This window comes from Crinia signifera, chromosome 6 (assembly GCF_055691185.1).
Source record: "Crinia signifera chromosome 6, ASM5569118v1, whole genome shotgun sequence".
Taxonomy (NCBI): Eukaryota; Metazoa; Chordata; class Amphibia; order Anura; family Myobatrachidae; genus Crinia; species Crinia signifera.
The window spans coordinates 290,943,776-290,964,371 of NC_139222.1; the positions used below are offsets into that span (position 1 = coordinate 290,943,776).

General features: G+C 50.0%; 1 protein-coding gene across 3 annotated transcripts in view; it reads left to right on the forward strand.

The window, feature by feature from the left end:
- LOC146009484 (pancreatic lipase-related protein 2-like) overlaps positions 1 to 19,340 on the forward strand; it is a 54,566-nt gene extending 35,226 nt beyond the window's left edge. For 2 of the 3 annotated variants that reach the window (XM_083149910.1, XM_083149911.1), the window contains 5 exons: positions 3,308 to 3,426; positions 3,809 to 3,935; positions 12,069 to 12,180; positions 12,914 to 13,081; positions 18,974 to 19,340. In XM_083149910.1, the coding sequence (XP_083006036.1) occupies positions 3,308 to 3,426; positions 3,809 to 3,935; positions 12,069 to 12,180; positions 12,914 to 13,081; positions 18,974 to 19,061 (614 nt within the window). In that variant the 3' untranslated portion in view covers positions 19,062 to 19,340. The remainder of the gene's footprint in view (positions 1 to 3,307; positions 3,427 to 3,808; positions 3,936 to 12,068; positions 12,181 to 12,913; positions 13,082 to 18,973) is intronic. The other variant, XM_083149912.1, reaches the window with a different exon arrangement.
- Positions 19,341 to 20,596: the final 1,256 nt, after the last annotated feature.

The following is a 20,596-nucleotide window of genomic DNA, read 5'->3' on the forward strand; positions in this document are numbered from 1 at the left end:
AAGCAGTCAGTATTTACCCTGCACAGAATCACCAAAAAATCACCAAATCTATTTCTATCTGCACATGTTACATCTGCCCCCCCTGCAGTGCACATGGTTTTGTCCATCTAAGAAGGATTTTGTCAGAAAGAGTGAACTCGAATAAGGCCCACTATAACCCTCCTCTCATACTATAACCCCTCCTCTCATACTATAACCCTCCTCTCATACTATAACCCTCCCCTCATACTCTAACCCTCCTCTCATACTCTAACCCTCCTCTCATACTATAACCCTCCCCTCATAGTATAACCCCTCCTCTCATACTATAACCCCCCTCTCATACTATAACCCCTCCTCTCATACTATAACCCCCCTCTCATACTATAACCCCTCCTCTCATACTATAACCCCTCCTCTCATACTATAACCCCTCCTCTCATACTATAACCCCTCCTCTCATACTATAACCCTCCTCTCATACTATAACTCCTCTCATACTATAACCCCTCCTCTCATACTATAACCCCTCCCCTCATACTCTAACCCTCCTCTCATACTATAACCCTCCCCTCATAGTATAACCCCTCCTCTCATACTATAACCCCCCTCTCATACTATAACCCCTCCTCTCATACTATAACCCCCCTCTCATACTATAACCCCTCCTCTCATACTATAACCCCTCCTCTCATACTATAACCCCTCCTCTCATACTATAACCCCTCCTCTCATACTATAACCCTCCTCTCATACTATAACTCCTCTCATACTATAACCCTCCTCTCATACTATAACCCCCCTCTCATACTATAACCCTCCCCTCATACTATAACCCCTCCTCTCATACTATAACCCTCCTCTCATACTATAACTCCTCTCATACTATAACCCTCCTCTCATAGTATAACCCCCCTCTCATACTATAACCCCCCTCTCATACTATAACCCCTCCTCTCATACTATAACCCTCCTCTCATACTATAACCCTCCTCTCATACTATAACTCCCCTCATACTATAACTCCCCTCATACTATAACCCTCCTCCTCATGCTATAATCCCTCCCCTCATGCTATAACCCTCCCCTCATACTATAACCCCCCTCTCATACTATAACCCCCCTCTCATACTATAACCCCCCTCTCATACTATAACCCCTCCTCTCATACTATAACCCCTCCTCTCATACTATAACCCCTCCTCTCATACTATAACCCTCCTCTCAACTATAACCCTTCCTCTCATACTATAACCCTCCTCTCAACTATAACCCTCCCCTCATACTATAACCCTCCTCTCACACTATAACCCTCCTCTCATACTATAACCCTTCCCTCTCATACTATAACCCTCCTCTCATACTATAACCCTCCCTCTCATACTATAACCCTCCTCTCATACTCTAACCCTCCTCTCATACTATAACCCTCCCCTCATAGTATAACCCTTCCCTCTCATACTATAACCCTTCCCTCTCATACTATAACCCTTCCCTCTCATACTATAACCCCTCTCATACTATAACCCCTCCTCTCATACTATAACCCCTCCTCTCATACTATAACCCTCCCCTCTCATACTATAACCCCTCTCATACTATAACCCCTCTCATACTATAACCCCTCCTCTCATTCTCTAACCCTCCCCTCATACTATAACCCCTCCCCTCATACTATAACCCCTCCTCTCATACTATAACCCTCCTCTCATACTATAACCCTTCCCTCTCATACTATAACCCTTCCCTCTCATACTATAACCCCTCTCATACTATAACCCCTCCTCTCATACTATAACCCCTCCTCTCATACTATAACCCTCCCCTCTCATACTATAACCCCTCTCATACTATAACCCCTCTCATACTATAACCCCTCCTCTCATTCTCTAACCCTCCCCTCATACTATAACCCCTCCCCTCATACTATAACCCCTCCTCTCATACTATAACCCTCCTCTCATACTATAACCCTCCTCTCATACTATAACCCCCTCTCATACTATAACCCCCCTCTCATACTATAACCCTCCCCTCATACTATAACCCTCCCTCATACTATAACCCCTCCTCTCATACTATAACCCTTCCCTCTCATACTATAACCCTTCCCTCTCATACTATAACCCCTCTCATACTATAACCCCTCCTCTCATACTATAACCCCTCCTCTCATACTATAACCCCTCCTCTCATACTATAACCCTCCTCTCATACTATAACCCTTCCCTCTCATACTATAACCCTTCCCTCTCATACTATAACCCCTCTCATACTATAACCCCTCCTCTCATACTATAACCCCTCCTCTCATACTATAACCCCTCCTCTCATACTATAACCCCTCCTCTCATACTATAACCCTCCCCTCTCATACTATAACCCCTCTCATACTATAACCCCTCTCATACTATAACCCCTCCTCTCATTCTCTAACCCTCCCCTCATACTATAACCCCTCCCCTCATACTATAACCCCTCCTCTCATACTATAACCCTCCCCTCATACTATAACCCTCCTCTCATACTATAACCCCCTCTCATACTATAACCCTCCCCTCATACTATAACCCTCCCCTCATACTATAACCCCTCCTCTCATACTATAACCCCCTCTCATACTATAACCCCCCTCTCATACTATAACCCCCCTCTCATACTATAACCCTCCCCTCATACTATAACCCTCCTCTCATACTATAACCCTCCTCATACTATAACCCCTCCTCTCATACTATAACCCTCCCCTCATACTATAACCCCTCCTCTCATACTATAACCCCCCCATACTATAACCCCTCCTCTCCTACTATAACCCCTCTTCTCCTACTATACCCCCCCATACTATAACCCCTCCCCTCATACTTTAACCCCTCCTCTCATACTATAACCCCTCCTCTCTTACTATAACCCCTCTCTCATACTATAATCCCTCTCTCATACTATAACCCCTCCCCTCATACTATAACCCCCTCTCATACTATAACCCCTCCTCTCATACTATAACCCCTCCTCTCATACTATAACCCCTCCCCTCATACTATAACCCCTCCTCTCATACTATAACCCCTCCCCTCATACTATAACCCTCCCCTCATACTATAACCCCTCCCCTCATACTATAACCCCCTCTCATACTATAACCCCTCCTCTCATACTATAACCCCTCCTCTCATACTATAACCCCTCCCCTCATACTATAACCCTCCTCTCATACTATAACCCTCCTCTTATAATATAACCCCTCCCCTCATACTATAACCCCCTCTTATACTATAACCCCCCCCCCCCCATATACTATAATTCGGATTATTCCCATTATTCTCAGTTACAGAAGAACTTGCTTCCTGTCATCATGTCCGCAGCATCAAGTATTACACCGAGAGTATCAGGAGGCCGAATGGATTCATCGGGTACCCCAGTACTTCATATCAGGCCTTCCTGGGGGTACGTATGAGGAAGAGGATGGTGGACAGACAAACATCAGAAGGGAATGTACCCAGTGTGGGGCCGGTAGCTATATCTGACATGGGACATGCTCTTGAGGATGAGACTTGTCTAAAATCCTCTCCTTGGAGACTTAGTGGGCAGATGTACAAAGTAATGGATTGAGATAAAGTGGAGAGATAAAGTGACAGCCAATCAGCTTCTAGCTGGCATGTTACAGACTGGGGTTGGAAAATGACAGGAGCGGGTTGGTTGGTACTTTATCTTTCTCCAAAGCTGCCCTCGGTGTGTGTGTTTTGCAGACAGAGCTGCTGCTGCAGATATCAGGTAGGACATAGACCATAAGTTATAATGTGACTGAAAGTCCCCTTTTTCCCCCAAGGGTGCCGGCTTCCCCTGCCACGCTGGTGGGTGCCCATTGATGGGACACTACGCTGACACATTTCCCGGAGTCACACCGGAGAGTCAGACATTCTACCTAAACACCGGAGACACACATAAATATGCACGTAAGTTTTCTCAGGTACTGTAGACTCTTGTTGCGTTTGCTAATGAGAAGTAATAACAGATATTCCTTTATCATCTGGGGTACATTTATGTACTGTAGCAGTGAAAAGTACTTTCTCAGAGATAGTTGGATTTTCACTCCTTCGTCCCACTCATGGAAGGGGTCAACTACCCTACTCCTTCATTCCACTCATGGAAGGGGTCACCTACTCTACTCCTTCGTCCCACTCACAGAAGGGGTCACCCACTCTACTCCTCTGTCCCACTCACAGAAGGAGTCACCTACACTACTCCTTCATTCCACTCATGGAAGGGGTCACCTACGCTACTCCTTCGTCCCACTCACAGAAGGGGTCACCTACACTACTCCTTCATTCCACTCATGGAAGAGGTCACCTACTCTACTCTTTCATTCCACTCATGGCAGGGTTCACCTACTCTACTCCTTCATTCCACTCATGGAAGGGGTCACATACGCTACTCCTTCGTCCCACTCACAGAAGGGGTCACCTACTCTACTCCTTCATTCCACTCATGGCAGGGGTCACCTACTCTACTCCTTCATTCCACTCATGGAAGGGGTCACCTACTCTACTCCTTCATTCCACTCATGGAAGGGGTCACCGACGCTACTCCTTTGTCCCACTCACGGAAGGGGTCACCTACACTACTCCTTCATTCCACGCATGGAAGGGGTCACCTGCTCTACTCCTTCGTCCCACTCAGAGAAGGGGTCACCTACTCTACTCCTTCATCCCACTCAGAGAAGGGGTCACCTACTCTACTCCTTCGTCCCACTCACAGAAGGGGTCACCTACTCTGCTCCTTCATTCCACTCATGGAAGGGGTCACCTACTCTACTCCTTCATTCCACTCATGGAAGGGGTCACCTACTCTACTCCTTCATTCCACTCATGGAAGGGGTCACCTACTCTACTCCGACTCACAGAAGGGGTCAACTACTCTACTCCTTCATCCCACTCACAGAGGGAGCCACCTACTCTACTGTACTCTACTCCTCCATCCCACTCACAGTAGGGGTCACCCACTCTACTCCTTAGTCCCACTCGCCAAAGTGGTCACCTTTCATCCCACTCACAGAAGGGGTCATCTACTCGACTCCTCAGTCCCATTCACAGAAGGTGCCATTCTATATCATTGGCACTGCCGTAAGCAGCAAAGATTTACAAATTTCCCTGTAAACCTTCTGAAAATATCATCAGTTCATGACAACCGTAGATAAGAAAAAACACAAGACTCTGGAAATAGCAGATACGGTAGAACATCCATTATTTATTATGGATCAACACACATTAGTCACACCCCGGGGATCCCATGCAGGGCAGCAGGCTGTGCCCCTACCCCAGCGAGTGTGAAATCCACCACTGATCATCGTGCATCAAGACAAGCGCACACATGTGACCTCATGTTGTATATAACCGACATGTGAGCTGCAGACTTATACGGGAATATCCATGAGGGTAACGCCGCTGCTAATTGCACAACTTTTCCCTGAGCAGTGCTAATTACCTGACAATCAAATAAACTGCAGAATCAATAGGTCTTCCCCGCACATAGAGCCTGATTCAGGCCCATTCGTGTCAGCTGCTCTGATAGGCGTGTCACTTCACCACCACATCTCTGTGCCGGTTCCCTGGCTGCCAGGGGAGACAGGGCACTCTACCCGGCAGCGCCTGGCCTTGCGGGTTCAGCAGCACAGTTCCGCCTGGCCAGCTTGCATTGCTACCGCCTGGCCTACCGGCAGCACTTCCATCCAGAAGCGCCCTCTCCAGCCTGGTGGCTGCTGGGGAGACTGGGGACACCGGACAGCATGCCCTTCACCCCCAGCCGCAATCTGATCCCTTTTAAGGGATGCGGCCCTGCTCAGCCCCGCCGGTGATATTGCCTCACTGTGGTCTTCACTTGCCCTCCAGCCGGCTCCTGTCTTTCAGCCAGCTCCTGAATTCTTCTGGTACTGTTCCTGGTGCCTGGTTGCATAAGTGCTCCATTGGAGCCTGGGTTCTTTATCTCCTGGGTCTTGGTTCATATTATCATCTGCATATCAGATTATAACAGAGGTAGCATAGGGCTCTCCGTGGCCATTCTAAACAGCGGTCCAGGCTGTAGGTTCACGCCCAAAATCAGAACATTTCCCAGAATCATTACATTATCTATCACCAGACCAAAAAGATTATATAAATACTCTTTATATAAAAACTTGTTGTTGGTTTTGGGGTGTACTCTCTTTGTTTAAAGATGAATCCGACGGCCCAGACTTACATCAATCAACTCCAGAGCCTAACACAAATGGTTCAGGACCTGTCTCTACAGGTAAGTACCCAAGAGCAAGGGTCTCGTTCCTCTGCCCACGTGGTTTCCAAGCCTAAGATGAACCCCCCTGGTCGGTTTTCCGGGAACCGGAAAGATTTTTTCAACTTCCGAGAGAGTTGTAAAGGGGACCCCCAAACTTGGGCATTTGGACTTCCGTCAGAGAGTCCTGTTTTGACTTCTGTGGATAGTTTTTTCAGTTCTCTCGATCTGTTATATGATGACCCTGATAGGGAGGCCTCTGCAGAGACTCACCAAAGAGCCCTAAAACAGGGTAAGGATCCAGTTGAAGTCTACTGCACCGAGTTCTGCCGCTGGTCTAACAACTGTGGCTGGAACGATCCTGCCTTAAGGAGCCAGTTCCGGTATGGATTGTCCGACTCCATCAAGGATAGTCTCATTCAATATCCGGTACCTGGGACACTAGAAAAATTTATGGAACGGGCCATTAAGATTCACCACAGACTCTGAGAGCGGAAGTCAGAACAGGGATTCCAATCTCGACCCACTCCTTTTGTCTTGGCTTCTCCCGAAGAGGGTGAGGAACCTATGCACAGAAGAGCTTTCAGGATTTCCTCTAAGGAGAGAACTCGTAGAATTAGCTCTGGTCTCTGCATATATTGTAGTGGCAAAGGCCATGTCCTTGTCATGTCCCATGTAATTGCCCCAATAAGCCGGGAAAAGCTTAGGCCTCCAACTTTCTTCCTCTCACAACTCATTATTAGTTCCCTGTAATATTTATTTTAGGGTGGTTAGTGTTTCTTGTTCAGCCTTTATTGATATCGGGGAAGCCGGACATTTTTTGGACATTTCTATTACTAAAAAGTTTGGTATTCCCCTTTGTAGACTAGAGAGATGTATTATTATGCGAGGTCTTGATGGGAGCACATTGCCCATCGATCTCCTTTGGTCCAACTTATGGTGTGTCAGTTCCATACTGAAGCTATTTTGTTCCTCTTGACCACCTGCTCTACTGTCCCACTGGTGTTGGGTCATCCCTGGTTGGTTGATCACAATCCATCTATTGATTGCAGTACAGGGGATATAATCCGTTGGAGTTCCAACTGCACTTGACGGTGTATTAATATCTCCATCCTGCATGCGTCAGTTTCTATATTCCGGAACTCCATCCTGCTACGCTGAGTTTGCAGATGTCTTTCTAAGGGTAAGGCAGACTGGCTTTCTCCACACCGCCCTTATGACTGTGCAATTAAATTCTTGCCTGATGCTCAGCTGCCCAAGGGTAGGCTTTATACGATCTCTATCCCAGAGATAAAAGCTATGGATTAGTATGTTCTGGAGAGTTTAAAAAAGGGTTTTATTTGGACTTCCAAGTCTCCTTTAAGTGCCAGGTTTTTGTTCGTTGCCAAGATGGTTCTCTCAGGCCATGCATTGACTTTAGAGCCCTTAATAAACTCACAGTAAAGAACATTTATCCGCTGCCCTTAATTTCTGTATTATTTGATCAGCTGCGGACTGCCACCATCTTTTCTAAGATCGATCTCAGAGGGGCATATAACCTTATTAGAATCAAGGCTGGGGATTAGTGGAAAACTGCTTTCCACACTCAGTCAGGTCGTTACGAATATTTTGTCATGCCCTTTGGTCTTTCCAATGCCCCAGCCATCTTCCAGGATTTAATGATGTCTTGAGGAGAGTTTTAGGGCAAATTCGTCGTTGTTTATCTGGTTGATATTTTGATTTTTTTCCCAAAGATCCAGAGTTTAGTTACGGGAAAATAATCTGTGCACTAAACTTGAGTAGTATGAGATTGACGTGGCACAAGTATCCTTTTTAGGGTACATCATTTCATCAAGTGATTTAGTATGGATCCCAAAAACCTTCAAGATGTCTTGGGTCCAGCCCACCAATCTCTAGGCTATTTAAAGGTTTTTGTGGTTTGCTAATTATTATAGACGCTTTATTCATTCTTTTTCTTCTTTGGTGACTCCTCTCATTGCATTGACCTGGAAGGGGGTGGATCCGTCCAAATGGTCGCCTCAGGGGGAGCAAGCTTTCTTATTTCTTAAACCGGCCTTTGTTTCAGCCCCCATCCTCAGACACCCCAAACCCGACCTTCCCTTCATAGTAGAGGTGCTTATATGTCAAGGAGATTTTCCACAGCAGAAGGCAATTATGACGTGGGGAATCGAGAATTGTTGGCCATAAAGTATACTTTTGAGGAGTGAAGGCATTGGCTGGAGGGGGACAGTCATCAAATCCTGGTTATAACCGACCATAAAAACCTGCAATATATTGAAGCGGCTAAACTGCTTAATGCCCATCAGGCTCATTGGGCATTATTCTTTACCCGGTTCAATTTACTTATCACTTACAGGCCGGATGCTAAGAACGTGAGAGCAGATGCACTTTTCCGGTGTTTTCTTCCGCCTTTCAGGTACCACTTCTATCCTTCCTGCTACTTGTATTCAAGCTGCAATATATTGAAGCGGCTAAACTGCTTAATGCCCATCAGGCTCATGGTGTTAACTGTCAAGCTTCGCTCCAGTCCAAACTCCGTCATGTCATCTGTTCGTTCCCAAGACTCTGGGCCTTATTCGAGTTCACTCTTTCTGACAAAATCCTTCTTAGATGGACAAAACCATGTGCACTGCAGGGGGGCAGATGTAACATGTGCAGATAGAAATAGATTTGGTGATTTTTTGGTGATTCTTTGCAGGGTAAATACTGGCTGCTTTATTTTAACACTGCAATATAGATCTCACTTTGAAGTAAAACCCCACCCAAATCTAATTAGATCTGCACAAGTTACATCTGCCCCCCTGCAGTGCACATGGTTTTGTCCATCTAAGAAGGATTTTGTCTGAAAGAGTGAACTCGAATAAGGCCCTCTAAGACATAGAGCATTGGTGGAATTACATGTCAGTAAGATTGCCAGTCATCCAGGGGTTTAGAAGACCTTTGATCTTTTGTCCCATATGGTGTAGTGGCCGGGTATTTCCCGAGATACCAAGGAATTTGTCCTTTTCTGCCCAGTATGTGCCAGATATAAGGTACCTCAGTCTTGACCTTTTGGGGAACCCATGCCTCTGGCCATTCCTTTGAGGCCCTGGTCCCACATCGCAATGGATTTTGTGGTGGGACTCCCAGTCTCTTCTGGTTTTCAAACTATTTGGGTAGTCATCGATCGGATTTCTAAGATGGCGCACTTTGTGGCCCTAAAAAAATTGCCATCATGCCAAAGAAACAATTTAACCAAATCTTTGGTTACCCACAGACAGTGGTCCTCAATTTGTAGCGCCGTTTTGTAGACTGTTCTCTTCCTCTCTGAAAATCAAAATCAGTCTTACTTCAGCCTTCTATCCTCAGTCAAATGGGCAGACTGAGCTACTAAATCAGTCCTTGAAACAATACCTGTGATGCTTTGTTTTAAAATTACAAAATTACTGGGTTGATTGTCTTCCGTTGGCAGAACTTGCTTACAATAATGCCTATCATTCTGCCTTCAAGACCTCGCTCTTCTTAGTAGTGATTAGATATCATCCTCGGCCAATTCCATGGGACCTGAAGCGTGGGCACCTATCTCTTCCAGTACTTCTCGTCTCAAGGTCATTTGGAAGAAGAGTCATGTGCCCTTAAGGAAGTGGCTCTCAAAGAATGTGTTCTCTTATAAGTCCAGGCGCCCTTGTCCGTTTAAGGTTGGGGACTGGGTTTGGCTGTCTACCCAGAACATCAAGCTTCACCAACCCTCAGCAAGATTTGGCTCGAGATTCATTGGTCCCTTTCAGATCATCAAGAGAGTAAATCCGGTGGCTTTCCGTCTTTTGCTGCCTAAGTCTCTCAGAATTGCGGATACCTTCCATATATCTCTTCCTAAACCAGTATTTTTTTCCAACAAATTCCCTTGGAAGATGGATAAAGGGACACCTCCAGTGGACGCCCAAGGGCAGCAAGAGTTCTTGTTGGAAAGGATCTTGGATTCCAAATTCTGTTGAGGTTCTCTTCACTTCTTGGTCCATTGGAAGGGTTATGGGCCGGAGGAGAGATCATGGGTTTCGGGTGAGGATTTACATGCGCCCAGACTCAAGAGGATGTTTTTTTCATGAGTTTTCTCATAAGCTTGTTGGTAGGGTTTTTTGGACACCTCCTCAACAGGGGGGGGTTACTGTCAGCCGCTCTGAGAGGCGTGCTGCTGTGCCGCCGCGTCCGGGTGCTGGTTCCCTGGCTGCCATGGGAGACAAAGCACTTCCGCCTTGTGGCGTCTGGCGTTGTGGCATCACTTCCACCTGGCGGCAGTGCAGTTCCGCCTGGCCAGCTTGCATTACTTCCGCCCAGCCTAGCAGCATCATTTCTGCCCAGCGGCTCTCCCCACCAATGCCAGCAACCTGCCCAGGGGAGTCAGGGGACGCTGGGCAGTGCACCCTCCTCCACAGGCCACAATCAGGGATGGGGGGCTGGTGCACATGACAAAGGCTGAAGCCTTTTAAGGGATGCGGCCCTGCTCAGCCTGGTGGTGATATTGCCATGCTGTGGTCTTCACTTGCCATCCAGCCGGCTCCTGTCTTTCCAGCCGGCTCCTGGATTCTTCTAGTGCTGTTCCTGGTGCCTGGTCACGTAAGTGCTTCATTGGAGCCTGGGTTCTTTCTTTATCTCCTGGGTCTTGGTTCATATTATCATCTGCATACCCTCTAGTTTATTGAAAAAAACTTTCTCCTGGTCCTTTCTGGGACTTCCACTCTGGAACATTCCCAGGGGGTCATTCCGGGCCACGGTACTCAGAGGCTTATTTCTTTCTTCTTCTGTGTGCTATTGTGAGTATGCAGGTACTCCTTTTTTCTTGTTGCTTGCAGTGCTGTCCGTGGTTTGTTGTGTCTATTGTGGTTTGCTCTATTAGTCTTGTTGTCCTTTGTCTGAGACTGAGTCACTCCTGTACCTTGCTGATTCCTTGTCTCCTCATAAGACCTGGTTTCACCGGAGTTGGGGTGTACCTAATTTGCCCCTTCAAACATGGCGATTAGAGGTGAAGTCTTAACTCTGTCAGGTTTCAGCCATCTGCCAGAGTGGGTCAACAGAGGTAGTGTAGGACTTGCCGTATCCATTCTAAACAGTGGTCCCGGCTGCGGGTTCAACCCCTAAATCAGAACATTTCCCAGAATCATTACAATTAGTAGGGCTCCAAGAAGATTGACAGCTGGCCGGGGATTCGAGGAGAGTCCCAGACAATTTAAGGGAGGTTCCGTAAAAACCCAGGTGGAACCCAGGCGTTTTCTGGGCAGGCATCTGACTTAAGATCTGGCCCAGATCAGAGGAAATCCATCAAACTGCAGAGTCAGGCCAGAGCTACATGTCTGCTGCATGCACCGGAAATAGGGGGAAATCCATTTTATGGTGAGTGAATGTGAATGGATTTTCCCTTAATCAAAGGGGTTCCAATCGCATTAACAGCCATGCACAGGGGGCGGGTGTTCACTCTGGTGGGGCAGTGTTTACCTGATCGCTGGGCTCTGAAGATTATCAACTCAGCAATCCTGTCTGAATTAGGCCCTATGGGCCTAATACAGCCTAATTCAGACCAGATCCCAACTTTGTTCTCAAAATGAGTAAAAACATGTTGCACTGCACGGGAGCAGATGTAACAGGTGCAGAGAGAGGGCCATGGTGGTAACTGAACCCATGCCCTCAGTGCTGTCATGTAGTACGGCTAACCACTATATGATGTATAATAACAACAATACAACAGAGACCATATGATTATCGGGTAGTTAATAGAAATTATTTTATTTAAAACGACATTTCCTTCCATGGTTTATATTGATCTCCTCTATATTGTGCCGCGCTTTGTGCAGGTTGGCGCTACATGGTCACCATCCACGTCATGTGCCCCTCGAAAGTCCTGGGACATTTTGATCTGTCTTTGGAAGGAGCTAACAGAAAGACTCGGGATCACAGAATCTACAGGTCAGCATTTAGGGTTCCAGACACCCCAGGCTAATACAGAATCCCCCCCCCCCACACACACACACACATTAATTATAATCTTTCATACATATGTGGCCGTGCACATTGCCAGGGGTAACATCACACTTATCTACCCTCCGGGTACCAAAAATTCAGGTCCCCCTCCCTACGGTTAGTTGTGAGGGGAGGGGCCCCAGAGAGCAGCATATCATGGCATTTACAGGATTGGGGCCGGGGCTTAATGATGGCAGGAAAAGCTGCAGGGAGTCTCCTATCCGGTCTTCTTATGGAGAGGAGACACATAAGGTAGGCAAGTATAGGTTACATGCTCTTTGCCAGGGGGGTTACCTTCTTGTTGCCAGGGGGGGTAACATTCTCATTGCCAGGGGAGTAACATGATTTTGCCAAGGGAATAACATGCTCATTGACGGGGGGGGGGGGGGGGGGGGTTGCATGCTTGTTGCTAGGGTGGTTACACTACCGTAACAGGATTTGTACGACATTTTGTGTTAGAGCATCCAGTCCTATAAAACAAAACTGGAAAAGTCATTTTTTAAACATAAGATAATGTGAGGGGGGGACCAATCAAATGCCATAATCTAATGTCTGCAGCTTGTGATTGGTGCTCCTGCTCACTCTCGGCCGACACACTCTGGCTAGGCCCCTGAGGAAGAACATTTCTGGGCAGTAGCGCCGCGGTGGTTCATTCCTACGCTGCCTTTTCTCTCTACAGAGGGCTAATCGAACACAACAGCACTTACACAAAGTTCATCGACTCGGAGATGGATGTTGGGCGTCTACACAGAGTGACATTTGTATGGCGCAGTGATTTACGCGCCACACCTCCGGCAATGCTGCGCACTTCTTCTGTGACCCTACAGCGCGGAAAGGATGGATCCACGTATGTATTATGGCCTTTATTCAGATCTGATCACAGTACAAATTTGTTCTCAAAATGGGCAAAACTATGTGCACTGCAGGTGGGGCAGATGTAACATGTGCAGAGAGAGTTAGATTTGGGTGGGTGTGTTGAAACTGAAATCTAAATTGCAGTGTAAAAATAATGCAGCCAGTATTTAACCTGCACAGAAACAAAATAACTCACACAAATCTAACTCTCTCTGCACATGTTACATCTGCCCCACCTGCAGTGCACATGGTTTTGCCCATTTTGAGAACAAATTTGTACTGCGATCAGATCTGAATAAGGGCCTATATGCTGAATGGCTACTTATAAAAAAGGTTTGAAAATCAAAAAGTCACATTGTATAACAGAGAGATGCAGAAATACATTGCACATATTTTACATACATTTAACGTCTCCAGCAGAGCACCATCCGATATACATGCCGGCATGGGCCAGTATTAAATACCCATGCGTATTCTGTCCTTGCAGGTTAACACCAAGGATTAGCCTCAATTATTATGTATGTCCCCAATGTAAGACGGAGGACTGATCAGGAGTCTCTGATCCCTGCTGCGATCCCTTCTGCCCCACCGCTGCCGGCATCCTATGGGGGATATAATGCTGCGATCCCTCCTGCCCCACCGCCGCCGGTGGCATCCTATGGGGGATGTAATGCTGCGATCCCTCCTGCCCCACCGCCACCGGCATCCTATGGGGGATGTAAAGCTGTGATCCCTTCTGCCCCACCGCTGCCGGCATCCTATGGGGGATGTAATGCTGCGATCCCTTCTGCCCCACTGCCACTGGTGGCATCCTATGGGAGATGTAATGCTGCGATCCCTCCTGCCCCACCACCGGTGGCATCCTATGGGGGATGTAATGCTGCGATCCCTTCTGCCCCACCGCTGCCAGCATCCTATGGGGGATGTAATGCTGCGATCCCTCCTGCCCCGCCACCGGCATCCTATGGGGGATGTAATGCTGCGATCCCTTCTGCCCCACCGCTGCCAGCATCCTATGGGGGATGTAATGCTGTGATCCCTTCTGCCCCACCACTGGTGGCATCCTATGGGGGATGTAATGCTGCGATCCCTCCTGCCCCACCGCCACCGGCATCCTATGGGGGATGTAATGCTACGATCCCTCCTGCCCCACCACTGGTGGCATCCTATGGGGGATGTAATGCTGCGATCCCTTCTGCCCCACCGCCACCGGCATCCTATGGGAGATGTAATGCTGCGATCCCTCCTGCCCCACCGCCACCGGCATCCTATGGGGGATGTAATGCTGCGATCCCTCCTTCCCCACCACTGGTGGCATCCTATGGGGGATGTAATGCTGCGATCCCTTCTGCCCCACCGCCACCGGCATCCTATGGGAGATGTAATGCTGCGATCCCTCCTGCCCCACCGCCACCGGCATCCTATGGGAGATGTAATGCTGCGATCCCTTCTGCCCCACCGTCGGCGGCATCCTGTAGGGGATGTAATGCTGCGATCCCTTCTGCCCCACCGCTGCCGGCATCCTATGGGGGTGTAATGCTGCGATCCCTCCTGCCCCGCCGGTGGCATCTATGGGAGTAGTAATGCTGCGATCCCTCCTGCCCCACCGCCGCCGGTGGCATCCTATGGGGGATGTAATGCTGCGATCCCTCCTGCCCCACTGCCACCGGCGGCATCCTATGGGGGATGTAATGCTGCGATCCCTTCTGCCCCACTGCCACCGGCGGCATCCTATGGGGGATGTAATGCTGCGATCCCTTCTGCCCCACCGCTGTTGGCATCCTATGGGGGATGTAATGCTGCGATCCCTCCTGCCCTGCCGCCGTCTGCATCCTATGGGGGATGTAATGCTGCGATCCCTTCTGCCCCACCGCTGCCGGCATCCTATGGGGGATGTAATGCTACGATCCCTCCTGCCCCACCACTGGTGGCATCCTATGGGGGATGTAATGCTGCGATCCCTACTGCCCCGCCGGTGGCATCCTATGGGGGATGTAATGCTGCGATCCCTTCTGCCCCGCCGGTGGCATCCTATGGGGGATGTAATGCTGCGATCCCTTCTGCCCCACCGCCACCGGCATCCTATGGGAGATGTAATGCTGCGATCCCTTCTGCCCCACCGCCACCGGCATCCTATGGGGGATGTAATGCTGCGATCCCTCCTGCCCCACCGCCACCGGCATCCTATGGGAGATGTAATGCTGCGATCCCTCCTGCCCCACCACTGGTGGCATCCTATGGGGGATGTAATGCTGCGATCCCTTCTGCCCCACCGCCACCGGCATCCTATGGGAGATGTAATGCTGCGATCCCTCCTGCCCCACCGCCACCGGCATCCTATGGGAGATGTAATGCTGCGATCCCTTCTGCCCCACCGCCGGCGGCATCCTGTAGGGGATGTAATGCTGCGATCCCTTCTGCCCCATGCGGCATCCTATGGGGGATGTAATGCTGCGATCCCTTCTGCCCCACCGCTGCCGGCATCCTATGGGGGTGTAATGCTGCGATCCCTCCTGCCCCGCCGGTGGCATCTATGGGAGATGTAATGCTGCGATCCCTCCTGCCCCACCGCCGCCGGTGGCATCCTATGGGGGATGTAATGCTGCGATCCCTCCTGCCCCACCGCCGCCGGTGGCATCCTATGGGGGATGTAATGCTGCGATCCCTTCTGCCCCACTGCCACCGGCGGCATCCTATGGGGGATGTAATGCTGCGATCCCTTCTGCCCCACTGCCACCGGCGGCATCCTATGGGGGATGTAATGCTGCGATCCCTTCTGCCCCACCGCTGTTGGCATCCTATGGGGGATGTAATGCTGCGATCCCTCCTGCCCTGCCGCCGTCTGCATCCTATGGGGGATGTAATGCTGCGATCCCTTCTGCCCCACCGCTGCCGGCATCCTATGGGGGATGTAATGCTGCGATCACTTCTGCCCGACTGCCACTGGTGGCATCCTATGGGAGATGTAATGCTGCGATCCCTCCTGCCCCACCGCTGCCGGCATCCTATGGGGGATGTAATGCTGCGATCCCTTCTACCCCACCGCCACCGGCATCCTATGGGGGATGTAATGCTGCGATCCCTCCTGCCCCACCGCCACCGGCATCCTATGGGGGATGTAATGCTGCGATCCCTCCTGCCCCGCCACCGGCATCCTATGGGGGATGTAATGCTGCGATCCCTTCTGCCCCACCGCTGCCAGCATCCTATGGGGGATGTAATGCTGCGATCCCTCCTGCCCCGCCACCGGCATCCTATGGGGGATGTAATGCTGCGATCCCTTCTGCCCCACCGCTGCCAGCATCCTATGGGGGATGTAATGCTGTGATCCCTTCTGCCCCACCGCCACCGGCATCCTATGGGAGATGTAATGCTGCGATCCCTCCTGCCCCACCGCCACCGGCATCCTATGGGGGATGTAATGCTGCGATCCCTCCTGCCCCACCACTGGTGGCATCCTATGGGGGATGTAATGCTGCGATCCCTTCTGCCCCACCGCCACCGGCATCCTATGGGAGATGTAATGCTGCGATCCCTCCTGCCCCACCGCCACCGGCATCCTATGGGAGATGTAATGCTGCAATCCCTTCTGCCCCACCGCCGGCGGCATCCTATGGGAGATGTAATGCTGCGATCCCTCCTGCCCCACCGCCACCGGCATCCTATGGGAGATGTAATGCTGCAATCCCTTCTGCCCCACCGCCACCGGCATCCTATGGGAGATGTAATGCTGCAATCCCTTCTGCCCCACCACCGGCGGCATCCTATGGGGGATGTATTGCTGCGATCCCTTCTGCCCCACCGCCACCGGCATCCTATGGGAGATGTAATGCTGCGATCCCTCCTGCCCCACCGCCACCGGCATCCTATGGGAGATGTAATGCTGCAATCCCTTCTGCCCCACCGCCGGCGGCATCCTGTAGGGGATGTAATGCTGCGATCCCTTCTGCCCCATGCGGCATCCTATGGGGGATGTAATGCTGCGATCCCTTCTGCCCCACCGCTGCCGGCATCCTATGGGGGTGTAATGCTGCAATCCCTCCTGCCCCGCCGGTGGCATCTATGGGAGATGTAATGCTGCGATCCCTCCTGCCCCACCGCCGCCGGTGGCATCCTATGGGAGATGTAATGCTGCAATCCCTTCTGCCCCACCACCGGCGGCATCCTATGGGGGATGTATTGCTGCGATCCCTTCTGCCCCACCGCCACCGGCATCCTATGGGAGATGTAATGCTGCGATCCCTCCTGCCCCACCGCCACCGGCATCCTATGGGAGATGTAATGCTGCAATCCCTTCTGCCCCACCGCCGGCGGCATCCTGTAGGGGATGTAATGCTGCGATCCCTTCTGCCCCATGCGGCATCCTATGGGGGATGTAATGCTGCGATCCCTTCTGCCCCACCGCTGCCGGCATCCTATGGGGGTGTAATGCTGCGATCCCTCCTGCCCCGCCGGTGGCATCTATGGGAGATGTAATGCTGCGATCCCTCCTGCCCCACCGCCGCCGGTGGCATCCTATGGGGGATGTAATGCTGCGATTCCTTCTGCCCCACTGCCACCGGCGGCATCCTATGGGGGATGTAATGCTGCGATCCCTTCTGCCCCACCGCTGTTGGCATCCTATGGGGGATGTAATGCTGCGATCCCTCCTGCCCTGCCGCCGTCTGCATCCTATGGGGGATGTAATGCTGCGATCCCTTCTGCCCCACCACCGGCGGCATCCTATGGGGGATGTAACGCTGCGATCCCTTCTGCCCCACCACCGGCGGCATCCTATGGGGGATGTAATGCTGCGATTCCTTCTGCCCCGCCGCCGTCTGCATCCTATGGAAGATGCAATGCTGCGATCCCTTCTGCCCCACCGCCGCCGGCATCCTATGGGGGATGTAATGCTGCGATCCCTCCTGCCCCGCCACCGCCGGCATCCTATGGGGGATGTAACGCTGCGATCCCTTCTGCCCCACCACCGGTGGCATCCTATGGGGGATGTAATGCTGCGATCCCTCCTGCCCCGCCGCCGGCATCCTATGGGGGATGTAATGCTGCGATCCCTCCTGCCCCACCACCGGCGGCATCCTATGGGGGATGTAATGCTGCGATCCCTCCTGCCCCACCACCGGTGGCATCCTATGGAAGATGCAATGCTGCGATCCCTTCTGCCCCACCACCGGCGGCATCCTATGGGGGATGTAATGCTGCGACTCCTTCTGCCCCACCACCGGCGGCATCCTATGGAAGATGCAATGCTGCGATCCCTTCTGCCCCACCGCCGCCGGCATCCTATGGGGGATGTAATGCTGCGATCCCTCCTGCCCCACCGCCGCCGGCATCCTATGGGGGATGTAATGCTGCGATTCCTCCTGCCCCACCACCGGTGGCATCCTATGGAAGATGCAATGCTGCCCAATGTATCAATATTGGGCAGCATCCCATCATGGCCCTGGGCTACCACCTCTCTGAGATAGCGGTAGCACATTATAGCCTACGGGCTACAGAGCGCACTGCCGGCAGGGCAGTGATGCCAACCAGGGATCAGCGCTAACCTGGCGTCCGGTGAAGCAGAGCGCTGGGGCGGGCACCTTTCAGAGTCCCTGTTCCTGCATCTGAGGGGACACACATCCAGCCGAATTGTACATGGTAAATGGGCCCTTTATAAAATATTTACCAGTGACATAAATGGGTTTAGGCTGTGATGTCAGGTGATGTCAGGTGATGTCATAGTGATGTAATCACTGCAATAAGGACATTGGACGACTACAGTGAGGTCATGATGGAGATGAGAGGGTATATTACAGAATACAGTATGTGATAATCAGCCATGATCTGCGACAAATAACACATACCGTAACTAGGAGTAACCATTAACCGCTTGTGTTATTTCTAGGTATTCGCTCTGTGACGGTGGAACAGCAACAGCGGGTGTTCCCCAAATTCTCCGCCCCTGTGCCGCATCTCCGCCTCGGTCACCTTAATGTACGGAGAAGATGAAAGATTGGCAGATATACCTGTACGTGTGTATATATATGGTCCCACAGGAAAGCGGCTTCAACAGACACAAATAAAGTTATCTATGTGCAAATATACTGTAGGTCCATTATTAAACTCTATGGGGGGGTCTTGAAATGCACACCCTAATAATATACATATATCATGAGGTGCCATCACGCTGGGACCTGTAGTTCTACAGAGAAAGACATGCGGTGCCTGATGCACACTCTATAATAATAGGCTCTGCTATCTCATATAGAGCAATTAATTGAGGTTCTTGGAATATTTATTGGCCAAGAAATACTAGCCCACCAACCGCGTCAACGTAACCTCAAATGTTCTGGCATTATTGAACTGGACTTGAACGAGTTGGTTATAACTTAAATCATATTTTGAGACAATAAACTAACAGCCATAATTAAATGACTAAGAACATGTATATTCTTTATATTGGGTTAACCAAATGATCATAAATTCAGAAGAAATAGGTCACATACCTGATCGAGTGGTGCAATAGTATACAAACATTCTATAGGGCCCCAACTGGTCACCTGCAAACAGGATCTACAAATCTTCACTTCATATAAATTTATTCGGTAACTTAATAATCAATCATTACCATGTACAAAGTGACATAACGGTCAGCAATCCACTATAAAATCATAAAGGGAAGAATAACTACAATCAAATATATATATATATATATATATATATATATATATATATGTGTGTGAAGAAACAGGAGACAGGCGCACAATGAGCGGTAAATTGAATTCACTTTTATAAAATATAGCAGCTCACGTACATATAAAAAAAAGCTTGCCAGCATATCAGAATAAGGAGCGGGTGGTCATCTCTCACAAAACACCGTAGCCGCAGAGCTCCCAGCGTCCCGTCGGTCAGATTTCCCGGCTCCACCGATGCGTCACAGCAGAAACACGCCCAACCGGTTTCGTCGCTAGTTGGACTTCATCAGGGGGAGCACTGCAGGACCCGGCTACTTGAAATAATACCCCTTTCACACCAGAAAATGCAGGGACTTACTCGGGAATATAGTCCCGGGATCATGCAGGCACATTCCCGGGTTGGCCCCTTTTACACCAGCCTAGTCCCTGCATTTTCTGGTATCAGGGGGGAGAGAAAACCACCCCCCTAAAAAGAGTAGTGGATAAGTGGATTAGCCTCCCATCAAAGGTGGTAGAGGCAAATACAGTAGTACAATGTAAACATGCTTGGGATAAGCATATTGATATCCTTACACAGAAATAAGGATCAAATATGGTTTGAGGTAACATGTTTATATAAGGGGCAGAGTAGATGGGCCAAGTGGTTCTTATCTGCCGTCACATTCTACGTTTCTATACTCACATGGAAATACTCACAATGTATTCCCACCAGTATACTCAAACTATACCCACGCTGTAAATTAACACTGTATACCCACCTGGAATACTCACACTGTATACCTACCCGGTATAGCCACACTGTATCATACCTCCCAGCATGCCCCTCTCCGGGA